Source organism: Lepisma saccharinum, chromosome 6, assembly GCF_977018435.1.
Source record: "Lepisma saccharinum chromosome 6, izLepSacc3.1, whole genome shotgun sequence".
Taxonomy (NCBI): domain Eukaryota; kingdom Metazoa; phylum Arthropoda; class Insecta; order Zygentoma; family Lepismatidae; genus Lepisma; species Lepisma saccharinum.
The window spans coordinates 40,820,810-40,844,126 of NC_139234.1; the positions used below are offsets into that span (position 1 = coordinate 40,820,810).

At 37.8% G+C, this 23,317-nt stretch overlaps 1 protein-coding gene across 2 annotated transcripts; it reads right to left on the minus strand.

Annotated features, from left to right (window-relative positions):
- Positions 1-112: 112 nt before the first annotated feature.
- Positions 113-22,298, minus strand: LOC145989354 (uncharacterized). Of its 2 annotated transcripts, none has more exons than XM_083124688.1 (3): positions 21,933-22,298; positions 20,545-20,834; positions 113-327 (listed from the first exon to the last, which is right to left on the minus strand). In XM_083124688.1, the coding sequence occupies exons 1-2, from the start codon at positions 22,285-22,287 to the stop codon at positions 20,587-20,589; spliced, it is 603 nt and encodes a 200-aa protein (XP_082980814.1). In that variant the 5' UTR covers positions 22,288-22,298; the 3' UTR covers positions 113-327; positions 20,545-20,586. The 2 variants fall into 2 exon arrangements, with proteins under 2 accessions (XP_082980814.1, XP_082980813.1); XM_083124687.1 differs by lacking the exon at positions 113-327 and adding an exon at positions 19,370-19,687.
- Between the last annotated feature and the right edge of the window lie 1,019 nt (positions 22,299-23,317).

Here is a 23,317-nt window from a genome sequence, read left to right on the forward strand (position 1 = left end):
AAAAGTGCAATGTTGTAAAGAGATCTGCACAGGGCATACACAGCAGATTGAAAGGTAGTGAGCATCCTCAGAAAATTCCTCAGAAACAGTGTAATAAGCGTGCTCTTTGCAAAAGGCTAAAAACATTTGTTGAAACACTTTACTGATTTTCCTCGGAATCATAGAAAAGATGTAAATGACTTTATTCTTGATTAGCAATGACCATTCTTGAGAATGAAGAATTCTATTTAATGTTCGGCCTAGTCTTCTAGAGAAAGAATTGATTTATTTTTCTGCCACTTCTGGCTAATCGCGAAGGCGAGAATGAGTGATGAGTGACAGTTTCACCTAGAAGAACCAAAATAACCTTTATTAATTTCGATTTACACGATGACTTATCAGACTAGTTTAAGTTTCCGTCACAAAACACCCTCTCCCATACCAAGCCTACCGCCTGGTAATCAGAGGAACAGATTTCGAGCTGTCCGCGAGTTAAAACACGTTGCTGGAATCAGAAAGTAAAAACCGCATCCGACTTCGGCTATTTCCGTATCCACTCGGACGCCCGAAGATAGCCAGCATCTCCACCACGTAAAGTTCCTCAATGGAACTTGGATCGAACCTGGGTAGTGTAGCTCATTCATCACTCATCCTCAAATAATGGCGTACTCGCTATTCATGGAGAGCTTAATGGTATCGTGCGAGAGGCGATAAATAGACACATGATGGCAAAACACAACACTTGAGTTTTATACCCTTGAAGAAAGGATCAGCATAGTAAAGTGGAATGATATACCTATCTCTGCCTGGAGATGGAAGTTCGGCGGTGAGCGATTATGGTCGTGACCGTACAGTATTTTAAGAGTTTGACTTGCAACTCACTCCAACGTTTCCTCGCTCAATCCTCGTTCTGCCTCTCTCAACGTTCGCTCTAAAACTGCCTAATGACCTCTTGTCCAAGATATTTATTGTCATAAATTTTGCCAGTTACATGTATTATCTTCCTGAGTTTCACCTGTTTACATGTTTACGCCGTTGGCGACCCAGTAAAGCTTAGGTAATATCTGACACCGCATTCCTTATTGTCGAGTTCCTGTCTGGAAAATGATGGTCCGTGTCTGGGATTTTGTGCTGTTTTAATATAATGCATTTTCAATATTTGAGCATTAGAGGATGAAATTGATGAAGGGACATTCATGAAGAACACCCATGCCGAAGCCGGGTTTCGAACCCGGATGGGAGGGCCGGCGCAACAGGAACGTCATGCTTGTTCCCCTTTACCTCACCCCCACTTGCATTCTCCAAGTCACTGGCTGGCAGAAGGTGGACAAGAGCATCTCCATCTGGGGAGTCTGGAATTCCTGTTATAGTGCAGCGAATCCTTCGAAGGCTCCTGTCCTTATCTGCCAATGCTGAGGTCCGCTTCTGTTGGGTCCCCAGTCACGTGAGGAACAACGCAGCCGATCAGCTGGTCAGGTTTGTTAATAATGGATTTCGAATTCCGTCAAACCAGTGGCGGAGTGGTTACGTTGTCCCCCTTTTGACACTTGCCATGAAGAGAGATTCAAATCAGGAGCGTATATTCCAGGCTTACCTAGCCTACCTGCGAAGCCTGAAGCCTAGAAAGTAAAATACTGAAGAGAAATCTCTTAGAAACTGTGTGAATTAAGCTGATTTGAAAAAGAAGATAATGGCGATTCTGAAGTTGGCAACCTGAATTCTTAGGAGTTGGCAACCCGAATTCATAGGAGTTGGCAACCTGAATTCTTAGGTATTGGCAATCTGGATTCTTAGGAGTTGGCAACCTGAATTCTGTCACGTGCCAGTTTTAGACGACACAATGAATGTTGCAAGGAGGAATGGTTTCTCGGAATCGACAAGAGATGGCAGCACGCTATGTAAAGAGGAGTGAAGAAAATTATAAAAAACTTCAAGCGGAGAAGAGGGATGATATATATTATAGTAAATTGGGAAATATATAAAAGAAGAGTTCAAATACTATAATAGAAGTAAATAGAATAATGTATGTAGTAATTTAAAAGAATTAAGAATATGGCCGCATACGAAACGTTTAGGAAAGTCATTAAGCGAGCAAATGAATTCAGAAATGTATCTCAATTTCTTTTTGATTCTCTGACGAGGAGAACATCGTCAGCTTTTGCATTTGTCCGTTCCCCGGTGGCGCTGTGGTCAATTAGACGCCCCGAAGCACTTTACGGTTGCGCTTCTTTTTAGTCGCACTGAGCCATTGGCAGCGCTTGTTATTAGCGATCCTGGTTATTCCCCTTTGGTCGTCAAATAGGAGGTGGCGCTATTGTCAGTTTAGTCGACCCTACTCTTTCTACAAGTATAGCTTGTATTGTTTGACAAAGAAGCGGGGGGAAAGCGAGCACATAAATAAGATTACGCTTTAAAGGAAGATAATAAATTAAACGAAGAAAACAAGAAGAAGCCTTTTCGATTATCAAAGAAGAAGAAGCCTTTTGATAATAAAAGAAGAAGAAGCCGTTTCCATAATAAAAGAAGAAGCTTTTTTCCATATTTAAAGAAGAAGAAGCCTTTTAGAAGAAGAAGAAGCCTTTTAAAAGAAGAAGAAGCCGTTTTCCATATAAAAAGAAGAAGAAGCCTTTTAGAAGAAGAAGAAGAAGAAGCCTTTTAAAAGAAGAAGAAGCCGTTTCCATAATAAAAGAAAAAGAAGCCTTTTCGATTAAACATATATATATATATATATTTTCTCTGTATTTTGTCAAGTTCTCAGAATATAGATCCGCATTTTACTATATCCTCTTGGCTATAAAACGCTTTCTTATTTGGAATTCTCAAACAAAGAACCTATCCCCCTGAGATTAAGATATCTGTAGCCGTGGTAAATAACATGTAAGTACGTACCCACAAGGGGCGTAGCATTAGTGGCGACCAACGTTGCGGCTAGCAGAATTGTGACTAAGAAAGCGAAAAAGGAAGAAAGCCAAAATGGAGGAAGAAAATAAAATTGAAGGCGAGAACAGAGAAACTATAATGGAGGAAATGGAAGACAGAAAGGAAATATTAAACTGTTGTGGAAAAGAGGGAAATAAGGAAGAAACTATCCTATGCAGCTCATGCAAAGAAATGAAACATTGGCTATGTGAGAAGATAAGAAGGGAAAAGTACATAGGAATAAGTGAAAAAGGAGATTACGTATGCAAAAATTGCAAGGAAGAAAGGATAAATGAAAAGGAAGAGAAGAAAAGGGAAAAGGAAGAAGTGAAAATGAAGGAAAAACCAAAGAAGACAGAAGAGGTGAACATGATAGAAATGTTCCAGAAGTTATCGATGCAGATAGAAGAAAGTAATAAAAAGAATAGCAGAGAAGCAAAAGAAAATAGCAGAAGATTAGAAAAAGAATTAAAAACACAGATGGAAGAGAATAATAGAAGACTCGAAGAAAAGATAGATGAAAGTAGGAGAGAATTAAAAGAGAATAGTAGAAAGTTAGAAGAAAGTAATAAAAAGATGGAAGAAAGGCTCGAGGAAAACAGCAGGAAATTGGAAGCATCGAGGTCCGAAACCCATGAGATGTTCTTGAGATTGAATGAAACGTGTGAAGGAAATAGAAAGTCGTTGGAAAGAAAGATAGAAGAAACAACGTCTTTAATCGAAAGTATAAGTTTAGATACAAATAGAAGAATAGAAGAGGAGGTTTCGAATCTCAGAGAGGAAAATAAACAAAGAAACGAATATTTGGAGAGAAAGTTGGTCGAAAGTAAATCTCAAATAGAATTAGCCGTTTCAAGAATAGAAGAAAACGAAAGCAAGATAGAGGAAGCTAAGCTCCTGATAGAAGATAGAAGTTTGGAAATGAATAATAGAATTGAAAGGGAAGTTCTAAAACTCAGAGAAGAATACTCGCGTGGACTTCTAGAAGCTCAAGAAAAAACTCTGAGTATAGAAAAGGAGATTGTGGAAAATCGAGCCAAAATGAATGCAGCAGATAAGAGAGGAAAGGAAATGGATAGAAAAATAAACGGAACAGTATCCAGGATGGATAAGACAGAGAAGAGAATCGAAGAAGTGGAAAAAAGATTAGGGAATATATCAGTAAGATAAAGGAACGCTAGATCAAGTTTTCGATGCAGCGAGGAAGATACTTATATAAAAAAAGAGATAAAAGAAGAAAGCTCTAGCGATGAGTCTACAACAGAAGAAGAAAGGAAAAAAGATTATGGGAGAAAGGAGAAAGAGAAAGTAGAAGAGTAGTGAAGAAGGAAGCAACAATGAGAAATTTTTAGATACGCTAGAAGAAGAATACAAAGGCTGTGAAAGATATAAATCAAGGATACCTAGACCACAGGAATTACACCATATGCCTAAATTCAATGGAAATATATCCGAAAAATATCCAAGGAAATTCCTGAAGGAGCTAACCACGAATATACGTTTAATGAGAATTCCAGATCACATGACTCTTAGTCTCATTGACACGTGTTTCGAACAGTCAGCAGCCGGGTGGTACCAATTAAACCAACACAAATTCAAAGAATTTCGAGAATTCAGTAGAAAGTTTTTAGATTACTATTGTAGCAAAGACATCAAGGAAAGGCAATTGGAAGCCCTAAAACGAAAACACATCGACTGGTCAAAAATAGAAAGTCTGGAGGAACGTACATGGGAAACCTTGAGAAGTTTTAAGAATTTGAAAGAAGGATGCAGTGAAGAGGAATTAGTGAAACAAGTAATCCAAACGCTACCAGTAAGAATCCAAAGAGCTATAGCGGCAGTGAAAATAAAGAAAGTGGATGATTTAATAGAATACCTAAGGACAGAAGATATGTTGAAGAAAACTCAAAACTCTTGGGATAGAGAGAGGAATGACAGGAGTGATCGACCTTATTCAAGGAGACGTTATGATGACGAAGATAATAGTAACAGGCAAAAGTTCCGAAGACAAGAGCTCGAGGTTAGAAATCTGGATTTGAGAGGTCAGGACCAGGATAGAGGAAGAGGAACCAACTTGAGAAATAGGAACGATTACGTCAGGAATCAAGAGTTTGTTGGAGATGGAAGATGCCAGGGATATGATAGGACATATAGAGGCAGAAATAGATTCCAAAGATATGGCAGAAGGGGAAGTCCTAGATGGAGAGAGGAAAGAGAAGAAAGACAGCAGAATGGACGAGCATCCAATGATGAAACTGAGAGAAGAAATATATCTCAGGACGAAGAGAGAAACGAGGCAATGGAGCTAACAAGAAGCTATTGTACTGATGGAAGAAGGTTCCAAGAAAGATCGCACGGAGGAGAACATTTGGAGAACACCCAGAATATTCGAGCGTCAAACATGTAATGCTCTTGCAGCAATCCCCAGGTGTGAGAGCTAATGAAAAGGAACATGAAATGAGGGGAGAAACAATAGAGAAACCCAGCGATAGTTTAGAATTATGTTTAGTAGGAGAACCAGACTTTGGAAGACTAAAACCTGGGAGAACGTTTTATGTTTAAGCTAAAATAATAGAACTGGAAGTTAAATGTTTGGTATATCGTGGAAGTGTAGTGGAAGTCATGAGTTACGAATGCTGGAAGAAAATAAGAGAGAAGTACCCGCAAGCTAGATTAGATAGATGCGAGAAAGACAGGATTAGATTGGTCATGGCAGCCGGCAAGGATGAATACAAGATACAGGGATCAATAAAAATCATGATGAATATTCAAGGTGAAAATTTCTCAGTAAATTTCTTAGTGGTGAAAGGATTACGGTGTGAGATTATTTTAGGAGTGTCTTTCCTAGAAAAGTATGATGGGCATATTCATGTCAAAGAGAAAAGGCTAAATGTGGAATTGGAAGAGTTGTGTAGACTTGATATTCCTATGGAGACAATGTGTGACGAGTCGACAAAAGAAATGTGTGTTCGAAAACAAGGTCTTGTGGTTAATAAAAGGGACGTTATGAATAAAGAAAGTGAATACGACGAATACAAATATAGCGAAATAAAGGAAAAAGAAAATGAATATGTAGCGTCTGTTAAAGAAATACAAGATAAAGTGAGCGAATGCACAGAAATCTCTGAAAACGAGAGAAGAGAATTGAGATGTGTACTTGTCAAGCATAGGAACCTATTTAGCCAGCGACCTGGACTTACGGATGTGTATTCATATGAAATAGAGGTCGACACAAATCAGCCCATAGTATCTAGGCAATATTCTATACCATTCACCAAGAGGAAAGCTGTTGAAGAAGAACTACAGAAATGGCTAGACTGGGATATCATAGAAGATTCAAATAGTATTCACATAAGCCCCATGCACGTAGTGGACAAGCCAAACGGTGGCGTGAGACCTGTTTTGGACCTGAGAGAGCTAAATAAGCATGTATTACTACCACGAAATCAAGTAGAAAAAATCAATGAGCTGTTGCATTCATTTGCGGGAAGCAAGTACTTCACATCTTTTGATTTAACGCTAGGATACTTCCAGGTGGAGATTGAAGAAAGATCTAGAAAATACACAGCATTTAGGTATGGGTCCAGGTTATTCCAATTTAGGAGACTACCTTACGGACTAAATTCATCGGTGTCGGCGTTTACAACGGCACTAAACAGAATATTTGGTCTGGAAACAAGGTCATGGTTAGCAATATACGTAGATGATATGATATACATTCAAAGGACTGGATGGATCATATAAGCAAAATAGACTGGGTTTTATGTAAATTGAAAGAAGCAGGACTTACCGTTAAGTTAGAGAAATGTTCTTTTGCAAAGAAAGAAATCAAGTTCCTAGGGCATATAGTATCTGGAGGAAACGTAAGACTTTGCAGCGATAAAAATGAGGCTATAAAATGTTTTCCAAAGCCTACAACCAGGAAACAATTGCAAGGATTCTTAGGGATATGCAATTGGAGGAGCAAATTTATTAGGAATTTCGCTTCAAAGGCCAAGCCTTTATACGATCTTTTGAGAAAGGAGGTGAAATGGAAATGGGCACAAGAGGAGGAAAAGGCTTTTAATGTACTAAAAGAAGACCTGACATCTAGTCCAGCTATAGGCCAGCCAGATTTTGAAAGACTTTTCATCATAGGAACAGACGCATCGAATATAGGTCTAGGGGCCTATCTCTTCCAGAAAACCGAGGATGGAGAAGATGTTGTAATTCAATATGCGAGTCGTGCACTGAAAGCGTTTGAAAGGGCGTATACGATTAGCGAACTGGAATGTTTGGCTATCATATTCGGTATTGAAAAGTTTGCAGTTTACTTAAAAGGAAGAAAATTTGAAATTCCTTGCGACCATAAGAGCCTTATATGGTTAAACTCTGCAAGGCAATGGAATCCTCGCTTGACAAGATGGGCATTACTTCTCCAGGAATACAGTTTCGAAATAGTGGATATTAAAGGAAAGGACAATAAAATTGCAGATGCCCTAAGTAGATCCCCTCTACATATGCCGCAGGAACCAGAAGAAGTGTTGAAGTTATCCATAAATGCAATCATGGATGAAGAACTCGGGAACATATCCAGACAGGAATGGATAGAAAGCATGAAGAAAGATGAAGAATTAAGTGGCATCTTAAATGTCCTGAATGGAGATAGAAATGAAAATGGAAAGAAAATGAGACGTGCAAAGATACAAGGAAAATATGTACTTAAGGAAGGAATGATTTTTAGAGTAAGCATAGAGAAATCTAATCAAGTGCAACTCTTCGTACCTGGAGCACTAATTAAAAAAGTACTCGCAGAAGTGCATGAGAAGTCTGGACATTTCGGGATTGATAAAACATTGAGACTTGCCCGGAGATTTTTCTTCTGGAAGTGTATGAAGAGAGACGTGGTGGATCATGTAAGAAACTGTATGTTATGTATAAAAACTAAACCTTCAAAATTAAAAATGGAAAGAGAAGAGTTACACGTAACTGCAAAAAATCCTATAGATATGATATCTATTGATCTGATTGGACCTCTCCCAAGATCGCGAGGATTTACATATATTCTCACATGCGTCGACGTGTGCAGTAAGTTTGTAATATGTTATAACCTCAAGAAGGCTACAGCAAAGGAAATAGTAAAATATTTAGAAGAAGGATTTGTCAAACACTATGGAGTTCCATTAAAAATTCTAACGGATAATGGTACACAATTTGTATCGGAATACTTTAAGGATTACATGAAGTTTAAAGGAATTAAGATGATAAACGTTACTAGGTATCATCCAAGTTCGAACCCGATAGAGAGATATAACGGGGAAATAGTAAGAATTCTAAGAATGTTATGTCATGACAATCATACGAAGTGGTCTACAGCAGTTAACAGAGCCATACGATGGATAAATAACTCTATATCTGAGGAAACAAAGAAGAGTGCGGCTGAATTGTTTCTGGGATATATGGAAGAACCCGGAATCTTCAAGGAATTTGATTGGTCGAGGGAAGTAATATCCAAAGAAGAGACTAAAGAAGTATTACTAGACATATACGTTAAGAGAATGAAAAAAATGAACAGGAAAGCAGAGAATGGTATGAAAATAAAATTAAAAAAGGGAGACTTAGTATTTTGCAAAACACACCCAATGAGCAAGGCATCAGAGAAAGCAATCAAGAAATTGTTCTTCATATATGAAGGTCCATACGAAGTCATGAATTTGTTTCGGAACACAGCGGTAGTAAAGCATACAGAAACAAAGATAGAGAGAAGGGAGAACCCCAAGAATATATAAGGAGATACAACTTCACTCAGGAAGTAAAAAAGAGCTTAGTTAATGAATAATTGAAACAGTAAGAGAAGTCACATAGAACGAGGGAAAAATTTATAAATTTACAAATGAACTTTCCAATATATAAATTTTTCATCCTCAAGGAGGGGGATATTGTGTCACGTGCCAGTTTTAGACGACACAATGAATGTTGCAAGGAGGAATGGTTTCTCGGAATCGACAAGAGATGGCAGCACGCTATGTAAAGAGGAGTGAAGAAAATTATAAAAAACTTCAAGCGGAGAAGAGGGATGATATATATTATAGTAAATTGGGAAATATATAAAAGAAGAGTTCAAATACTATAATAGAAGTAAATAGAATAATGTATGTAGTAATTTAAAAGAATTAAGAATATGGCCGCATACGAAACGTTTAGGAAAGTCATTAAGCGAGCAAATGAATTCAGAAATGTATCTCAATTTCTTTTTGATTCTCTGACGAGGAGAACATCGTCAGCTTTTGCATTTGTCCGTTCCCCGGTGGCGCTGTGGTCAATTAGACGCCCCGAAGCACTTTACGGTTGCGCTTCTTTTTAGTCGCACTGAGCCATTGGCAGCGCTTGTTATTAGCGATCCTGGTTATTCCCCTTTGGTCGTCAAATAGGAGGTGGCGCTATTGTCAGTTTAGTCGACCCTACTCTTTCTACAAGTATAGCTTGTATTGTTTGACAAAGAAGCGGGGGGAAAGCGAGCACATAAATAAGATTACGCTTTAAAGGAAGATAATAAATTAAACGAAGAAAACAAGAAGAAGCCTTTTCGATTATCAAAGAAGAAGAAGCCTTTTGATAATAAAAGAAGAAGAAGCCGTTTCCATAATAAAAGAAGAAGCTTTTTTCCATATTTAAAGAAGAAGAAGCCTTTTAGAAGAAGAAGAAGCCTTTTAAAAGAAGAAGAAGCCGTTTTCCATATAAAAAGAAGAAGAAGCCTTTTAGAAGAAGAAGAAGAAGAAGCCTTTTAAAAGAAGAAGAAGCCGTTTCCATAATAAAAGAAAAAGAAGCCTTTTCGATTAAACATATATATATATATATATATTTTCTCTGTATTTTGTCAAGTTCTCAGATATAGATCCGCATTTTACTATATCCTCTTGGCTATAAAACGCTTTCTTATTTGGAATTCTCAAACAAAGAACCTATCCCCCTGAGATTAAGATATCTGTAGCCGTGGTAAATAACATGTAAGTACGTACCCACAAGGGGCGTAGCAATTCTTAGGAGTTGGCAACCTGAATTCCTAGGAGTTGGCAACCTGAATTCCTATGAGTTGGCAAATTTAATTCCTAGGAGTTGGCAACCTGAATTCCTAGGAGTTGGCAACCTGAATTCTTAGGAGTTGGCAACCTGAATTCTTAGGAGTTGGCAACCTGAATTCTTAGGATTTGGCAACCTGAATTCTTAGGATTTGGCAACCTGAATTCCTAGGAGTTGGCAACCTGAATTCTTAGGAGTTGGCAACCTGAATTCTTAGGAGTTCGCAACCTGAATTCCTAGGAGTTGGCAACCTGAATTCTTAGGAGTTCGCAACCTGAATTCCTAGGAGTTGGAAACCTGAATTCTTATCAGTTTGCAACCTGACTACCGTTGGGATCGCAATGTGGCTTTCTTGAAGACGTCAAGAATGAGTCTTCTCTTCTCCCTTCCTCCACAGCCTAGGACCAGGTGTCATAGTGAGATAACCCATGTCTTAAACTCAGCATACGCCACTGAGTCAAATGTTTTTAGTTTTTTCCAAGGAGCACGCCTCTTACACTATTTTTGTGGAAGTCTCTCATTACCAGAGCCCGGATTTTGATGACATGTCATCTTTTTTCCCTTATGTAGTATGCACTGCTCTAAGTACTAAAATCCTGAATACGAATCTGGTTATAAAAACATCAATTTCATTGTGCCTTTTTTTCCCTCACATAAGTATTTTTTTGGTCAATTTTTGTTCTTTACGTCTGTTTTTCGTTCTCACTCATTTTTAGCCGGGAACTGACATTTATCGCTTTGATGTTGGTAACAACGAAAACAAGACTTCTCTCGCCATGCGATTGTAGAAACAAAGCAACATGCCGCACCACATTACCCACAGCAATGATTCTGAATAAAGTAAGCTTTTTAGATTTTTATGCTGAAAATTCACACACACCTTGTAATTTCAGTCCTAACGTTACAGAGGTAAGAACTGTGACGTACCCTCATACTCTCATGTAAGAAACAAAATTTTTAAATCAGTTTTATGACATTTTACAAATCATTTTTTAGATATTTTTAGGTCATCAAAATCCTGGCCCTGCTCATTATCTTTTAATCTGTTCTGTATGCCCTGTGCAGTTCACTTGACAACCTTGCACTTTCAGAGTTTTTCAATGGGCTCTTTACATACATTTTTTAACTTTAAGGCAAGGCTTGAACATAAGAGTATCGTTTCCCAAATGTGGCTATACTGTTTCCACCTATTCTTTTGGAATCAGTGCAAATAAATATTATAAAAGGGACATTTCATACGCGGCGACAAGGTGTAGAACGGCAGTGATGCACCCTTCTTGGTTTCAAGTCAATATCTCCAATTCTCATCTCAATGGTGATTGCTTTTCCTCGATGATATAGATACGGCACCTCTTTTTGCAAACTCACCCCTAGTGTCCTTCTTTTCAAAGATCGCATCTTTGTTAAATACTAACATCAGAGTTGTCAGGTATTTGGATTCTTGTGGCTAAAATATTTATTTTACTGAAAGTACCTTCAATAGTTCTAACTCCCGTTTCTTTAAAATCTTCAAAAATTCAATAACTATTCTGAACTTAAATACGTGCAGATTGACTAGGGATCTCAATATCGATTCTTTGCTTTGTAATCCAGGGATTACCTTAATCATACACTTATATAGTTTATTTCTCCACGATTAACGACATTCATTTTATGGTTTCGTTAAGTACAACTCCTCCTTTGCATTCAGTGCTCTACGTCATACAATCACGTGTAATTATCAATTACGTTCAGTACAACCACTCCTTTGCACTCACGTGTAATTATCCATTACGTGGCATAATAAAAATGTATGTTCAAAATAATTACGATAAGTCTCCTAATCTTATGCTTACAAATGAGTTCTGTTTGTAATTGACACGATAAACTTAGCATTCATTAGTACCATTATTACTTATTATTATTGTTGTTATCCATGTCTCATCCTAGAAAAAAACAACATTTCAAAACTTGATATAAGTAATATAAGCACTAATAGCGCACTCTCTCTTACAACTTTTAAGATTGGCTTTGAGGAATTGTAAGACAATTTATCAGCTTTTAACTGACACTAAACATTTTAAAGATGCTAATATAATGGTGGATATCAGTGAGGTGGCGTGCTATTCTCGCAAATGCAAACAGTCCTAGTAACAACTCCATTATTGAAAAGTGCCTATTCAGTAACTTTACTAAATTATAATTTTCACAAAAGTCTACATTGAAGATACAATAGTATGTATCTTAATCCATATTTTCCGTAGCATGTACTACTTGCACAATCAGTTCTAAGGTAATTACTGATATACGAGTATTTTAAATTATTACAATTACTTTTACATTTTTTGAAAACTTTGCTCATCATTATCATAATCATACTCTTGGAAAATGTTTAAATTCAAGCAGAGAAGGATTATGCAAAACTAAAAATAATTCTTTACTCAGAATCTCAACATTTTTCTTAATCTTCTTCTAATATATCAAACATTTATGGATAATGTTAGGTTAGAATAAAGCTCTAATCTAGTTAACAAGACGAGGGGTATATTATTTGGCTGACGCAACGCTGTCAGCAGTAAGGAAGCGATATTTCACCTTCAGCTTGTGTCGCGATCTTTGAGCTAAAGCCTTATCTTCGCCATGATAAACAAGACGTAATAAATAAGTAAATAAAGAATTTCTACTGGAGCAAAATTATATGAGGCAGAATAAATAGTTAACAAAGAAAGCAAAACATGTTGTTTCATACTTTGAAGATCGTCTTCCGCAAAACTATTAAAGACAAGAAAAGTGCTTAATATTAATATAAAGGATCCGATTGAGATATATTGGATGCACTGCTTCCTAATATTTTGGTTTCGATTTTTCATATCTAAGTTTGTAGTGCTTTACTGGTAGAATTATTTCGTACTATGAGATTAAGGGGGAAGGGAACGCAACAAATTTTTTGGACAAAGAAGTCATTATAACACAAAATTAGAAATATATGATGTAGAAGATAATTGTTTGTGAATAAGTGTTTTCAATGTGAAAATGTTAAAAAAAAAATCCAAGTACACGTCAGTGCCACCTCGTGATTTGAAATACTTTCTATTACTAATATTGTCCTTTCTACTATTTGTACTTGAACATATATTTATCAATTATCTACTTATGTCTTTGTTTTCATATCTATCGGAATTTAGAACTGAGCACGCTCTTAAAGACAATAGTACCTTTTACCAGCAGGAATTCGGATGATTTGCTTGCAGTTAACTGGAGGAACCGCCTCACCCAGAAAGTTGTGAGAAAATGAGCGTTTCTATCACGACAATAAGACATTGAAATGTCAAGTACTTTTGAAACCATAAGTGTCTACTTCTTTTTTCAATGTTTTGAGTCCAGGTATTACGTTGAAGCTAAAAGTGCGTGTACAGAGAACATGGCATGTCGAAGATACCTACCTAAATTCAAAGAAATCAAATTCATGTAATTTGGGAGGGAAGCAATTGTTGACAAAACACACACACGCAGATATATACACCTATATATTTGTAGGCAAAGCGGAGGGTCAACTCGCCCGAGGCACGCGCTTTAGAGGGCTCCTCGCCAGTTAAAAACAATTATTTGCGCACGGTTTATTACGAGTTATAGGAAGCGGGTGGTTTCAATTAAGAAACTAGTCTGATTTTTTGACATACTTAAAAATATCAAAAATTACTGAAATTATATTCTTAACAAATACCAATCACGTTAAAATACTTCAATCAAAAATAGTTAATATATACTATTCACTTAATTATAAAATGAAATCAAGAAGTGAAAATATAATTTAATATGAAATAATATAAATTCAGTACTCACAAGGCAGGTTATCTAAGCGTCCCCCTCCGATTTCCATGAAACTTGCCAGGTGTATAGAGGAGCCCAAAGGAAGAAATACGTGTTTTTGAGTTTCAGCTAAAAAACTGTTTTAGGGGGCAAAACCTCGCCTCAAATGTCACGATGAGGACAAATTGAAGTGGGAATCTGACCCCGAAACCACGTAAATATGGCATAGGAAGAACACGCACATATAATCGGAACACACACAGCACAGACCTGTGTTTGCCAGTGATATGCACTTCATATCTCAAGTGTCCCACTTGTGTATCTGCCAGTACTATTAGCACAGAACTTCAACCACCATCGTCCTTCACGATAGCACTTGCGTTTGGTACCGACAATCCTACAGTTCTGTGCTGTGTGTGTTCCAAATATATGTGCGTGTTCTTTGCAAGTGTCGAAAAATATCGAGAACTGATTCAATCACAATGGTGTAAAGCATTTCCGCATCCTTTTCGGTAGTAATGCCTATGTTTCGCCTTTCCAAAAGATTTGCCAAAGTTACAACTGCGAATTTTTAGTGCCTTCTAAACCGTTGACAACGACTTGCTGTCTCGTGCATAGCAAGTACTTGACCTTTTCCGCTTTACACGTGGTTTCCATTAAAGTTGTACCGTTCATTTTGAATTATCCTATATATACACTATGTGGAAGAAAGTCATTGGACACCACATGTCAGCGGATACCATCAGTTTTCTTGCAATCAATAGGAGGTCGGTCCGCCTTTGGCAGTGATAACAGCAGCCACTCGTCGTGGTAAACTGGCCACAAGGTCGTGTAGTACACCGAGTGGGATATTCCGCCATTCCTCCTGCAGTACAGCCACCAACCCTGGAAGTGTAGAAAGGCGAGGCGATCGCGACCTCAATCGGTGCTCCAGTTCGTCCCATAGATGTTCGATACGGTTGAAGTCAGGGCTCTGAGGAGGCCAATCCAGTCGGGTGACATTATTTTCTGCATACAACTCCATGGTAGCCCTGGAAACATGACAAGTCGCATTATCGTCCTGGAACACACATCCTTCGTTTCCATAGAAACGCCACAACGTGGGGAGCATGAAGTTGTCGAGAATATCTCGGTAGGATGCAGACGTCATGTGGCCATACACCGGTACCAGTGGACCCACACGATGCCAGCTGAAACAACCCCAGAACATGATGCCCCACCACCATATTTCACTGTGGGCAATACACACTCGGGTAACAGACGTTCTCCGGGTAATCGCCATACCCAATCTCTCACATCTGATCGAAACAGTGTGAAGCATGATTCATCGCTCCATAGTACCTTCCGCCATTGCTCCACCGTCCAGTTTCTCCGCTTTTTACACCTGCGTAGTCTCTGCCGTTTATTGTTTTTTGTTATCAGGGGTTTGTGGGCAGCGGCTCGACCATAATAACCGAGCGCATGGGCCTCCTTGCGAAGCGTCTTGGTCTAAACGGTCAAATTGGTCGCACTTTGAAACTCTTTTGCAATCGAATGCATCGGACGGGTCCTGTTTTTACGAATCTTCCTCTTCAGCACTCTCACTCGTCCAATTTCGTGGGTCTTCCACTTCATGGTGCATTGCTGCAGTGTCGCTTTTCCTTCCACTTCTTCATGACAAAGGCTGCAGTTGTTTTAGGGACTCATGCCTCCTATGGAGCAGCCTACTATGATCCCTCTTTCAAACATGTTGAGCTCTTTCCTGTCCGTCATTTTATCATCGAATGATCTGAGAAGCCTCCTGCTGCCATATATATATACCCGTCTGTACTCTCTTTTTTTAAATGTCCCCTGGTCAATTTCATGTAATCACCAGTCATGCGCATCGTCGCACTTAGTCGAATGGGGTAGGAAAGTGACGTTATATAGCAAAAAGTACAAAAAATAATCATTGGAGGATCTAGCGCGAGGGGCACGTGCCCTCACAAAAGGAATAACTAAGCCTTATAAAAAGTATTGAATTGCATTATATTAGAACAAAGATCGTTCGAGCAATCCTTTAGTAAGAGAATAAATCAAAGTTAAGCACAAATACATTACAAATTTTTCTAGCTGGTGGATAACATCCCCCATTCCAGCTATGCTTACAGCATATTCTGTACATAAAATTGACTTAAAATCAATCAATCCATCATAGCAATCTTGCAAAGTATTTTGCATAAAAAATGCAGGACTTGATCCTGCAGTCACATAAATGTTTACCTACTTATTCGATCCCACCTTGTATCAACTGGATTGTTTACAGTAATTTAGGGAATTGCTTTCATTCTTCATGTATTGCACCAGATCAGAATAATTACTTAAATTTATTACCAGGGCTGTTAAATGATCATTACTTTTTCTGACAACATAACTTTTCTCTTAATTTTGACGATCTCTCTAACATGTATCCCATTCGCTTGCCCCATCATTAATGCCAGTCTTCAAAGACATGATAGGTCCTTTAGAACTGCCTACACAGCTTTCACTACTGCTTATGATGATGAAAAAATGAATCCCGTGAAGGTTTTTCTACAAATTGGGGGAGGGGTCGCATGGAGCTAGGTCTGGACTATAGGGTGGGTGGTACCCAATTAATTTTTGTTTTTCTGATAGTACTCTGAACGTTAAAAGAGCGATGACAATCAGGTCCGGTTCCACCTTCCTTTGAAATTGATTGTCTTCCCTCTTTTAACATATTAAACCACCTTCAAGCTGCGTCACAGGGAAGACAAGACTCTCCACAGGCCTCCTGTAGCATAGCATAGACCTTAGCTGACGATTTGTTGATAAAACATGCAACATTTCAACGCAGCGTATTGCTCGTCACGTGTTACCTCCATTATTGCCGTAGGTGAAACTAAACATGTCTCAACGTATACGGTTGTAACAGGCGCCTGACTCCGTGGCGGAGGAGTTAGCAGATCGAGCTACGAAGCCAGGGGTCGCGGGTTCGCATTCAGGCCTGGGCATGGATGTTTGTGAGTGTCGATTTTATCAATTTCATCATATCATTACTAGACCTTGGATTTTAGGTTTTAACCATTTTTTTCCTTTACAGGTATGTAAGAAATAATAAGTTATGTCAGCGTTTCGTTAAAAAACGAAACGACTGATGAAGTTTTATAGTCCCTAAAAATAACTATTTTGCTTGTTAGAACCTATTTTAGGTTTATGCGCCTAAATCTAGCCTTTTTAGGTTTTTATATATATTTAAAAGATTTTACAGGATTTTTATGTCACACAGAGGCATTTGGATTGTTTGATCACGAAAAATTCAATCACGAATTTGTTTAGAACATACTCTCTGTCGATTTCCCTTCCTCCAAGTCCATGGTAATTTTTCAAAGCTCTAAACAAAGCAAAATATCTGGTGCCACTGTTACCTGTACAGTCAAAAGCGCAATCTCCTGATCTTTATTGTCCTGATCATTTCGCGTCCCTTTGGTCGTTTGTGGCATTGAAGTTTGTTGACCAGGGGCACCGACTTGTCAAAATTACTGGGAGGGGGGCTCTGATCACTGAAATAAATTAATGAATGACTCACTCTCTCCCTTTTTTTAAGTTTTGGCCTCAGTGTTCGGAATCTCATAAAAGCCCATGAATTCCTTAAAATATCAAAATTTTTATTCACAGTTCGAATGCAGAATATTAATTGTCCACGGATGGATATGTCACAAGTTTCATCAACCATAATAGCAAAATATTCCAGACTTTTAATATCTGCTACCATGGAGCGCAAAACAGATCTCCCTAATATATGAATGATCTCGTTCTGAATGTCATGTGAGAGCCATTTCTAGCCCAAACGTCCACTCTCCTAATTCATGCACATAGTCTTTTGAAACTCTTTTAGTAAAAATTTTAACAATACTCATAATTACAGTAATAAGTCATGTGTTTTACTGTCTCTGGTCATAGCCCCCCCCCCCCCGCCCCAAGTTGATGGTTCAGCGGTCTCAGCCCCCCAAAGTTGATGTCTAGATTCTAGAACATTTCAAATGTGTATTTAAAGTTAAGTTCCTGTGGCACAATTCAGAGTAAACTTTACAAGAGATGCAAAATAATACATTAGGTCCTCTTAAGCAAAATTATTTTGGGGCTCGAGCCCCCCAAGCCCCATGGAGTCGGCGCCTATGCCATTGATTATGTTTTTGTTGAAAGATTATTTTCAGAATATAAGATGATCCTCACAGACAAAATTGCGGAGACTGTGGATGACTGGAAAAACGATTGTTGCCTAACTATACGTCGAAGAGTAGATTTTCATAGAAAATGTTCAAGGGTTAGTTCTGCCATCGTCGTAAGGTTAGGCAACACACATAACGTTATGCAAGACAGTGCGTATTTCAGGATATGTATGGCCCATTGTCATTGCCAGTGACTGTACCTTGATACACATTGTTTATTTTGGCCATATGTAATGTTTTATTTGTTTTCTGTTAATTTCACAGACATCTGTTTGATATGTTTGTTAGTTTCAATACTGTTGTTTGTGTTGATTTAAATTTGTAATTTTTGCTGTATATTTGTTACACGCAATATCGGAAGCGGAAGTCATTTCCGGTTTATAAACATTTGTAGAACTGTCCAATCTTTTATTGATTCCGTTGCCGGGACAACAGTGCGGGAAATGGAAAAAGTAAGTTGAGTTGCGTGAGATGATGTTAATTTTGTGAAGAACACTGTTATAAAGGAAAAGCCGCAGCTTAATTGAAATGTGATTGTGTTTGTGAATATTGTTGTTATTTTGCAGTGATTGCTTAAAGGTAAAATGTGTTATTAAATTTGTAAAATGGCATAAAGCAATTTCTTTTTCAAATCGTTACGTCCTGCGAATGCTCATTGTAGCATAATATTAAGGAGAGTCACATAACTCCGCCGCACAGGGAGATTGGGTAGCTACCGTGACGTAGTGATTCAGTGGCGAACACCAGAAAGGAACATCACAACCTAATCAGTATTTTTTAAATTTATTTTAAGTTCTTTTGAACCTACTTCAGGATATCTTGAGCCTAACTTAAGATTTTTAGTTACTAGTTTAGGATTTTTAGAGCCTATTTTAGGAACCTTAAAGCACACTTTTTAAAACTAAAAATCCGAGGTCTAATCATCACTCATCCCCATCTTTACAAATTAGCCAAAAGGCCACAAAAGGCGAAGTAAAGTAAAGCAAATCAATCAATCAAGTAACTAGTACCGCGTGTACATAAAAAAATTAAGGAACATAAAATTAAATTTTAGCGCGGGAAATTATGTGAATAAAATATAATGATCATTCTTTATTGAACAGCCCACGTATTAACTTACTCTCAGCTTCCTAATTATTGTAGTCAAAGATTTTGTTGTTTATTAAGTCCTCTTTATGCATAGAAAGGCTAATTTAGACTGGACCTACAGTTTAAGTGGGATCCGAATAACTTGTGCCTGCACCGGGTATCCAATCCGGTACCCCTTGATTACCAGGCAACGACGTTACCACTACGCCATCGGGGAGGCCTGTAGTCAAAGAAATGGGATATTAACACCAATATTACGTCTGTGAAGAAGTACCATGAAATATACGTATTATGTGGAATTGGTATAGAAATAATAGAAATTATGAAAAATATTTATTTAAGGTTTCATTAACAATACAGGGTTCAACACGATTATAAAAATACAATACTGTCTCTACGTCAACATTGGTATTGTGTTCTTCGTTTATAGATTGAGCAATAAATTAATCTGTCCACAGCGCTCTGCTTACGTCATTTTGTCATTTCCATTTGTAGATCAGTCATTTCTCCTATTATGAAAATTTATTTTTTTCCGACTTGAGAGGAGAATCGTCATAAACGGTCCATAAATAAATTACGCTGGAATCCTTTCTCACATGAAAGTTCTTCAATGAAAAGTAATTATCCATCAGTCACTAAGTAATCTAAAAAAAAAAGACAAATTATAGTAATAATAATTCCGATATTGGAAGTTGAAGATAATGGTTACTGATTGTGCAGGAACTATTTGAGAAGAAAGAACAAAACAAATATTCAGAGTGTTATATGCAACTTCTCAAATGGCATGATACGTGTTATACCCAAGCTGTACAGGAACTATTTGTAACATATTGCTCGTGTTTTACCAAATTTAATAGCTTAACTCGAGAACTACCTCCTCCCTTTTACGTCCAAAAGAAAGGTTTGTGCTTAAGTTTGTAGCTAGTACCATCTATTATCTCGTATTAAAACTAGAGATTATATTCTATCAAATTAGGTTCGGCAACTAAATTATATCCTAAAGCTCCTGCGAATTTTGTTTCTTAAATCCCAAAATGTAGTATGTAAAGAGATATCAAAATAGCACTCTTGCAAAAATAGGGAAAATGGATTCTTTGGTCTGTCAACGTAAAACGCTTCAAATGTACCTAGCTATTTCGTTATGCTACAATGCTGTATATGGGCATAAATTATAGTGATCACAAGATATATTATGATTTACTCGCTTTTAGCACCACATTCCTGCGAAAGAGCAAACAAAATATTTTACAAGTTTTATGGCCAATTTGTAGCCAAAAGATTCCCTAACATCCCTGTGAGTTTCGTCTTTAAAGTTAAAAATTACAATCCCCCACAGTTACTTCAAAATGTCATGTGAAAATTGGACGCAAGCTAATGCAGGTATTTTAAACAGCATATTCATTTACTGCAAATTGGGCCTAGATTCGAAAAAAACTAACCCTATCCCTATTGTGAGAACACCCTGTATAATGAAACGCGCCACATATGTTGTTAATCTTACCTCTTATGCTGCCAGTCAGCATTGTAATCTCTCGTAAGCTTCTCAGTATCTTGGATGCTCGATGAAGTTCCTGTCATACGCGCCGTAGCTCTCAATGCGTGTGTAACCTTGGTTCTTTTGTTCGAAAATCTTCGCAAGGCCAGTAATGGCGGCCAAAACCAGGGAGATTTTTCCCACCAAGAGAGCCTTGAATGCCAGGAACTTGGCGGCGATAACTCCAATAGTGATCAGCAGAGTGTAGAATCCTCCAGCGGCAGCGATTGGGAGAATGATCCTATCCTTGATGCCACCTGGATAAGAAAGCGCAAAGAATATAAAACATAATTCCTCAGTAGAAATTCACCATAATCGTAACTTCTATATTGATAGTTTATTTTTACTGAAAGATTGGTTGATGATGTGAACCCCGCATAAAAGTTTACACAATGGAATTATATTATGCCACATCATTGGTCAAATATTGCAATATATTTATCAACATGATAACATTTTTTTGTGTTATTGCTCCGTGCAAAATAAGAGGAAATACAAAATTATTACGGCAATGAAGACACAATTTTCCTGAAACGAGTGGTCAACAAGTCATAAATTCTGCGTCATCGATTTTGAAACATTGTGTAACATAAATTTAAAGAGGAATACGTAAGTATTTATGAAATATATCTCTACATTTACCAATGAATAATTAATTGGTGAAATGTAGGAGGGTACATAGAGAAATAACCCTGTTTTCTAGGCAGGACTAGGATCCCTAACTTTGCATTTCTAATTATACAAACAGTTGTTTTGCCAGATAATGTTTAGGATGTGTTAATTTTACTCTGTATTTATGATATCGGGGAAATAACGATGCTTAATTTTATTACTTTAACGAAGTCGTGTTTCAGCAATTAGATTTATACTTATGTTATTAATAACAATTCTTCACAAGATTAGTTTTAAGACCATTTTTGTGCTCGGGTTGACTTATCGAGACAGTGCAAGAACAAAGTTAAGTGTAACAGCATTCGAATCCGGGGTCCCTCGATTACGATGCAAACAGCTTTGATCGTTATCCTTTCTGGGAGACAATAATTGTAAGTATGTAGCCTAATAATAGTGTAAACGCATGAAATGTGTAATCGAAAGAATTTCAGTGTCGCATTACGAAATTTAAACTGCTCATTGTGGAGGATTTTAGGCAAAATAATTGAAAGATGTAATTAAGGCTGTTGCAATATTTGTGCTTGCACTCTTACATGTGCATATTAAGGCAACCAACAACATGCTTTTCTTTAGTGTTTTTCACCATGTATCAATGCTTGCAGCATTGACATAGCATGGATACGAAATGTACTACTATGTGAATCTATCTATTGAGGCATGAAGATTAAGTGGACAATACTTACGAGCTTCCTGCAGGCTGAAGGACACGCTCTGAAGCAACTTAGGGAAGACATCGGACAGCAAAGCGGTCCAATCTTGCTGCATGACTGCTCTTGCAGTGGCCACCCTGGTGTCGTCATCCCCAGTGAACTCCAAACGAACGCTCTTGGTCAACTCAACGTTCTTCTTCTGAACCAGGTTGTACACGTTCTTCAGGACCTTGTACTTGATGCACGTGAAATCACCATCTCCCAAACAGTCAGTCCACTTCCTTCCAGAAACCTGATCGTGATCCTCGTCTTTGACTATGGTGGCGCTGGAAACAGCGACGACGCAGGCAACAATGGAGGCAACAATGAACACCTTTGTCGAACCCATGTTTCTTGTTCTTGTGACCAAGAGCGAATGACGATACTACTCGCATTACATCCGGCTTTTTATATATATGCAAAAAAAACGTCCAACCTACTTTTTTCAGGATCTTAGTAAAAGTGGAGCGTGCCACAATGATAAAAATGGAAAATAATGTTTGCTTTCCATTAATGTTTACACAAGTACTGCATTCCACTGCCTTGAAAATGTTAATTGTGTATTCATATGCCCATATTTATGGCCGTACCAAGCTATTTGCCCATTTAAGCAAAGTATGTAATAATAATAATAATTGGAAGTCCAGAAAGCGATGCAGTTTATACCGGTCGTGAACAATTAATGTGATTCTCTAACATCAACACCTACAAGAATAAGAAGCTTCAAACCTACTTTATTTATCATAATGCTCAGTCAATAATGTGAAGCAAGTCGAATGTTTTATGGAGCGAGTCGTAGCGCACGTAGTTCGGGCCGAGGTACTCTACAACACACAGTGTTAGCCATACATCTCTATGTACTTTGTATACGAGGGCTGGAAGGAAAGTACTGGCAACATATTTATATATAGGGTGTCCCTGGAACCCTAGATTGTATTACATAGTGCATATTGCTCCTCGATACATATATTTGACATATTTATTTATTATAACATATGTATATATTTATTTGCATTACAATATACTTGCGAACTCTACATTACGTTACAGCATATCGTTTGCCTAGTGCGTTGTCCTTCTCGCACATACATACACACACACACACACACGTCACTAGCCGTTCCTCAGCATTGTAAACATGCCTCCCACATTATCTATAGCTCATAGGCGTAGCTACGGGGTGTGCCAGGTGTGCCTAGGCACACCCTAATGGGCTGCTTTATCAAAGAGAATTAAAGACAGATATTTCAATAAGAGAGAAAATAAGCGACAGTTTGTAAGAAGTTGAAAATGTCATTACTTGGTACAAACGTGTGCATTATCGCTGATGAAACGAGTGTCTATAGATTTTCGATTTTTTTATGTCATTGGAGAAAGAA

What these genes read in the sequence shown, in the direction of transcription:
- LOC145989354 (XM_083124688.1), bottom strand. Translation starts at nt 22,287, where the DNA reads ATGGGTTCGACAAAGGTGTTCATTGTTGCCTCCATTGTTGCCTGCGTC. An exon ending in CTTCAGCCTGCAGGAAGCTC is followed by an intron (nt 20,835 to 21,932) that starts GTAAGTATTGTC and finishes TTTCTTATCCAG; the next exon opens with GTGGCATCAAGGATAGGATC.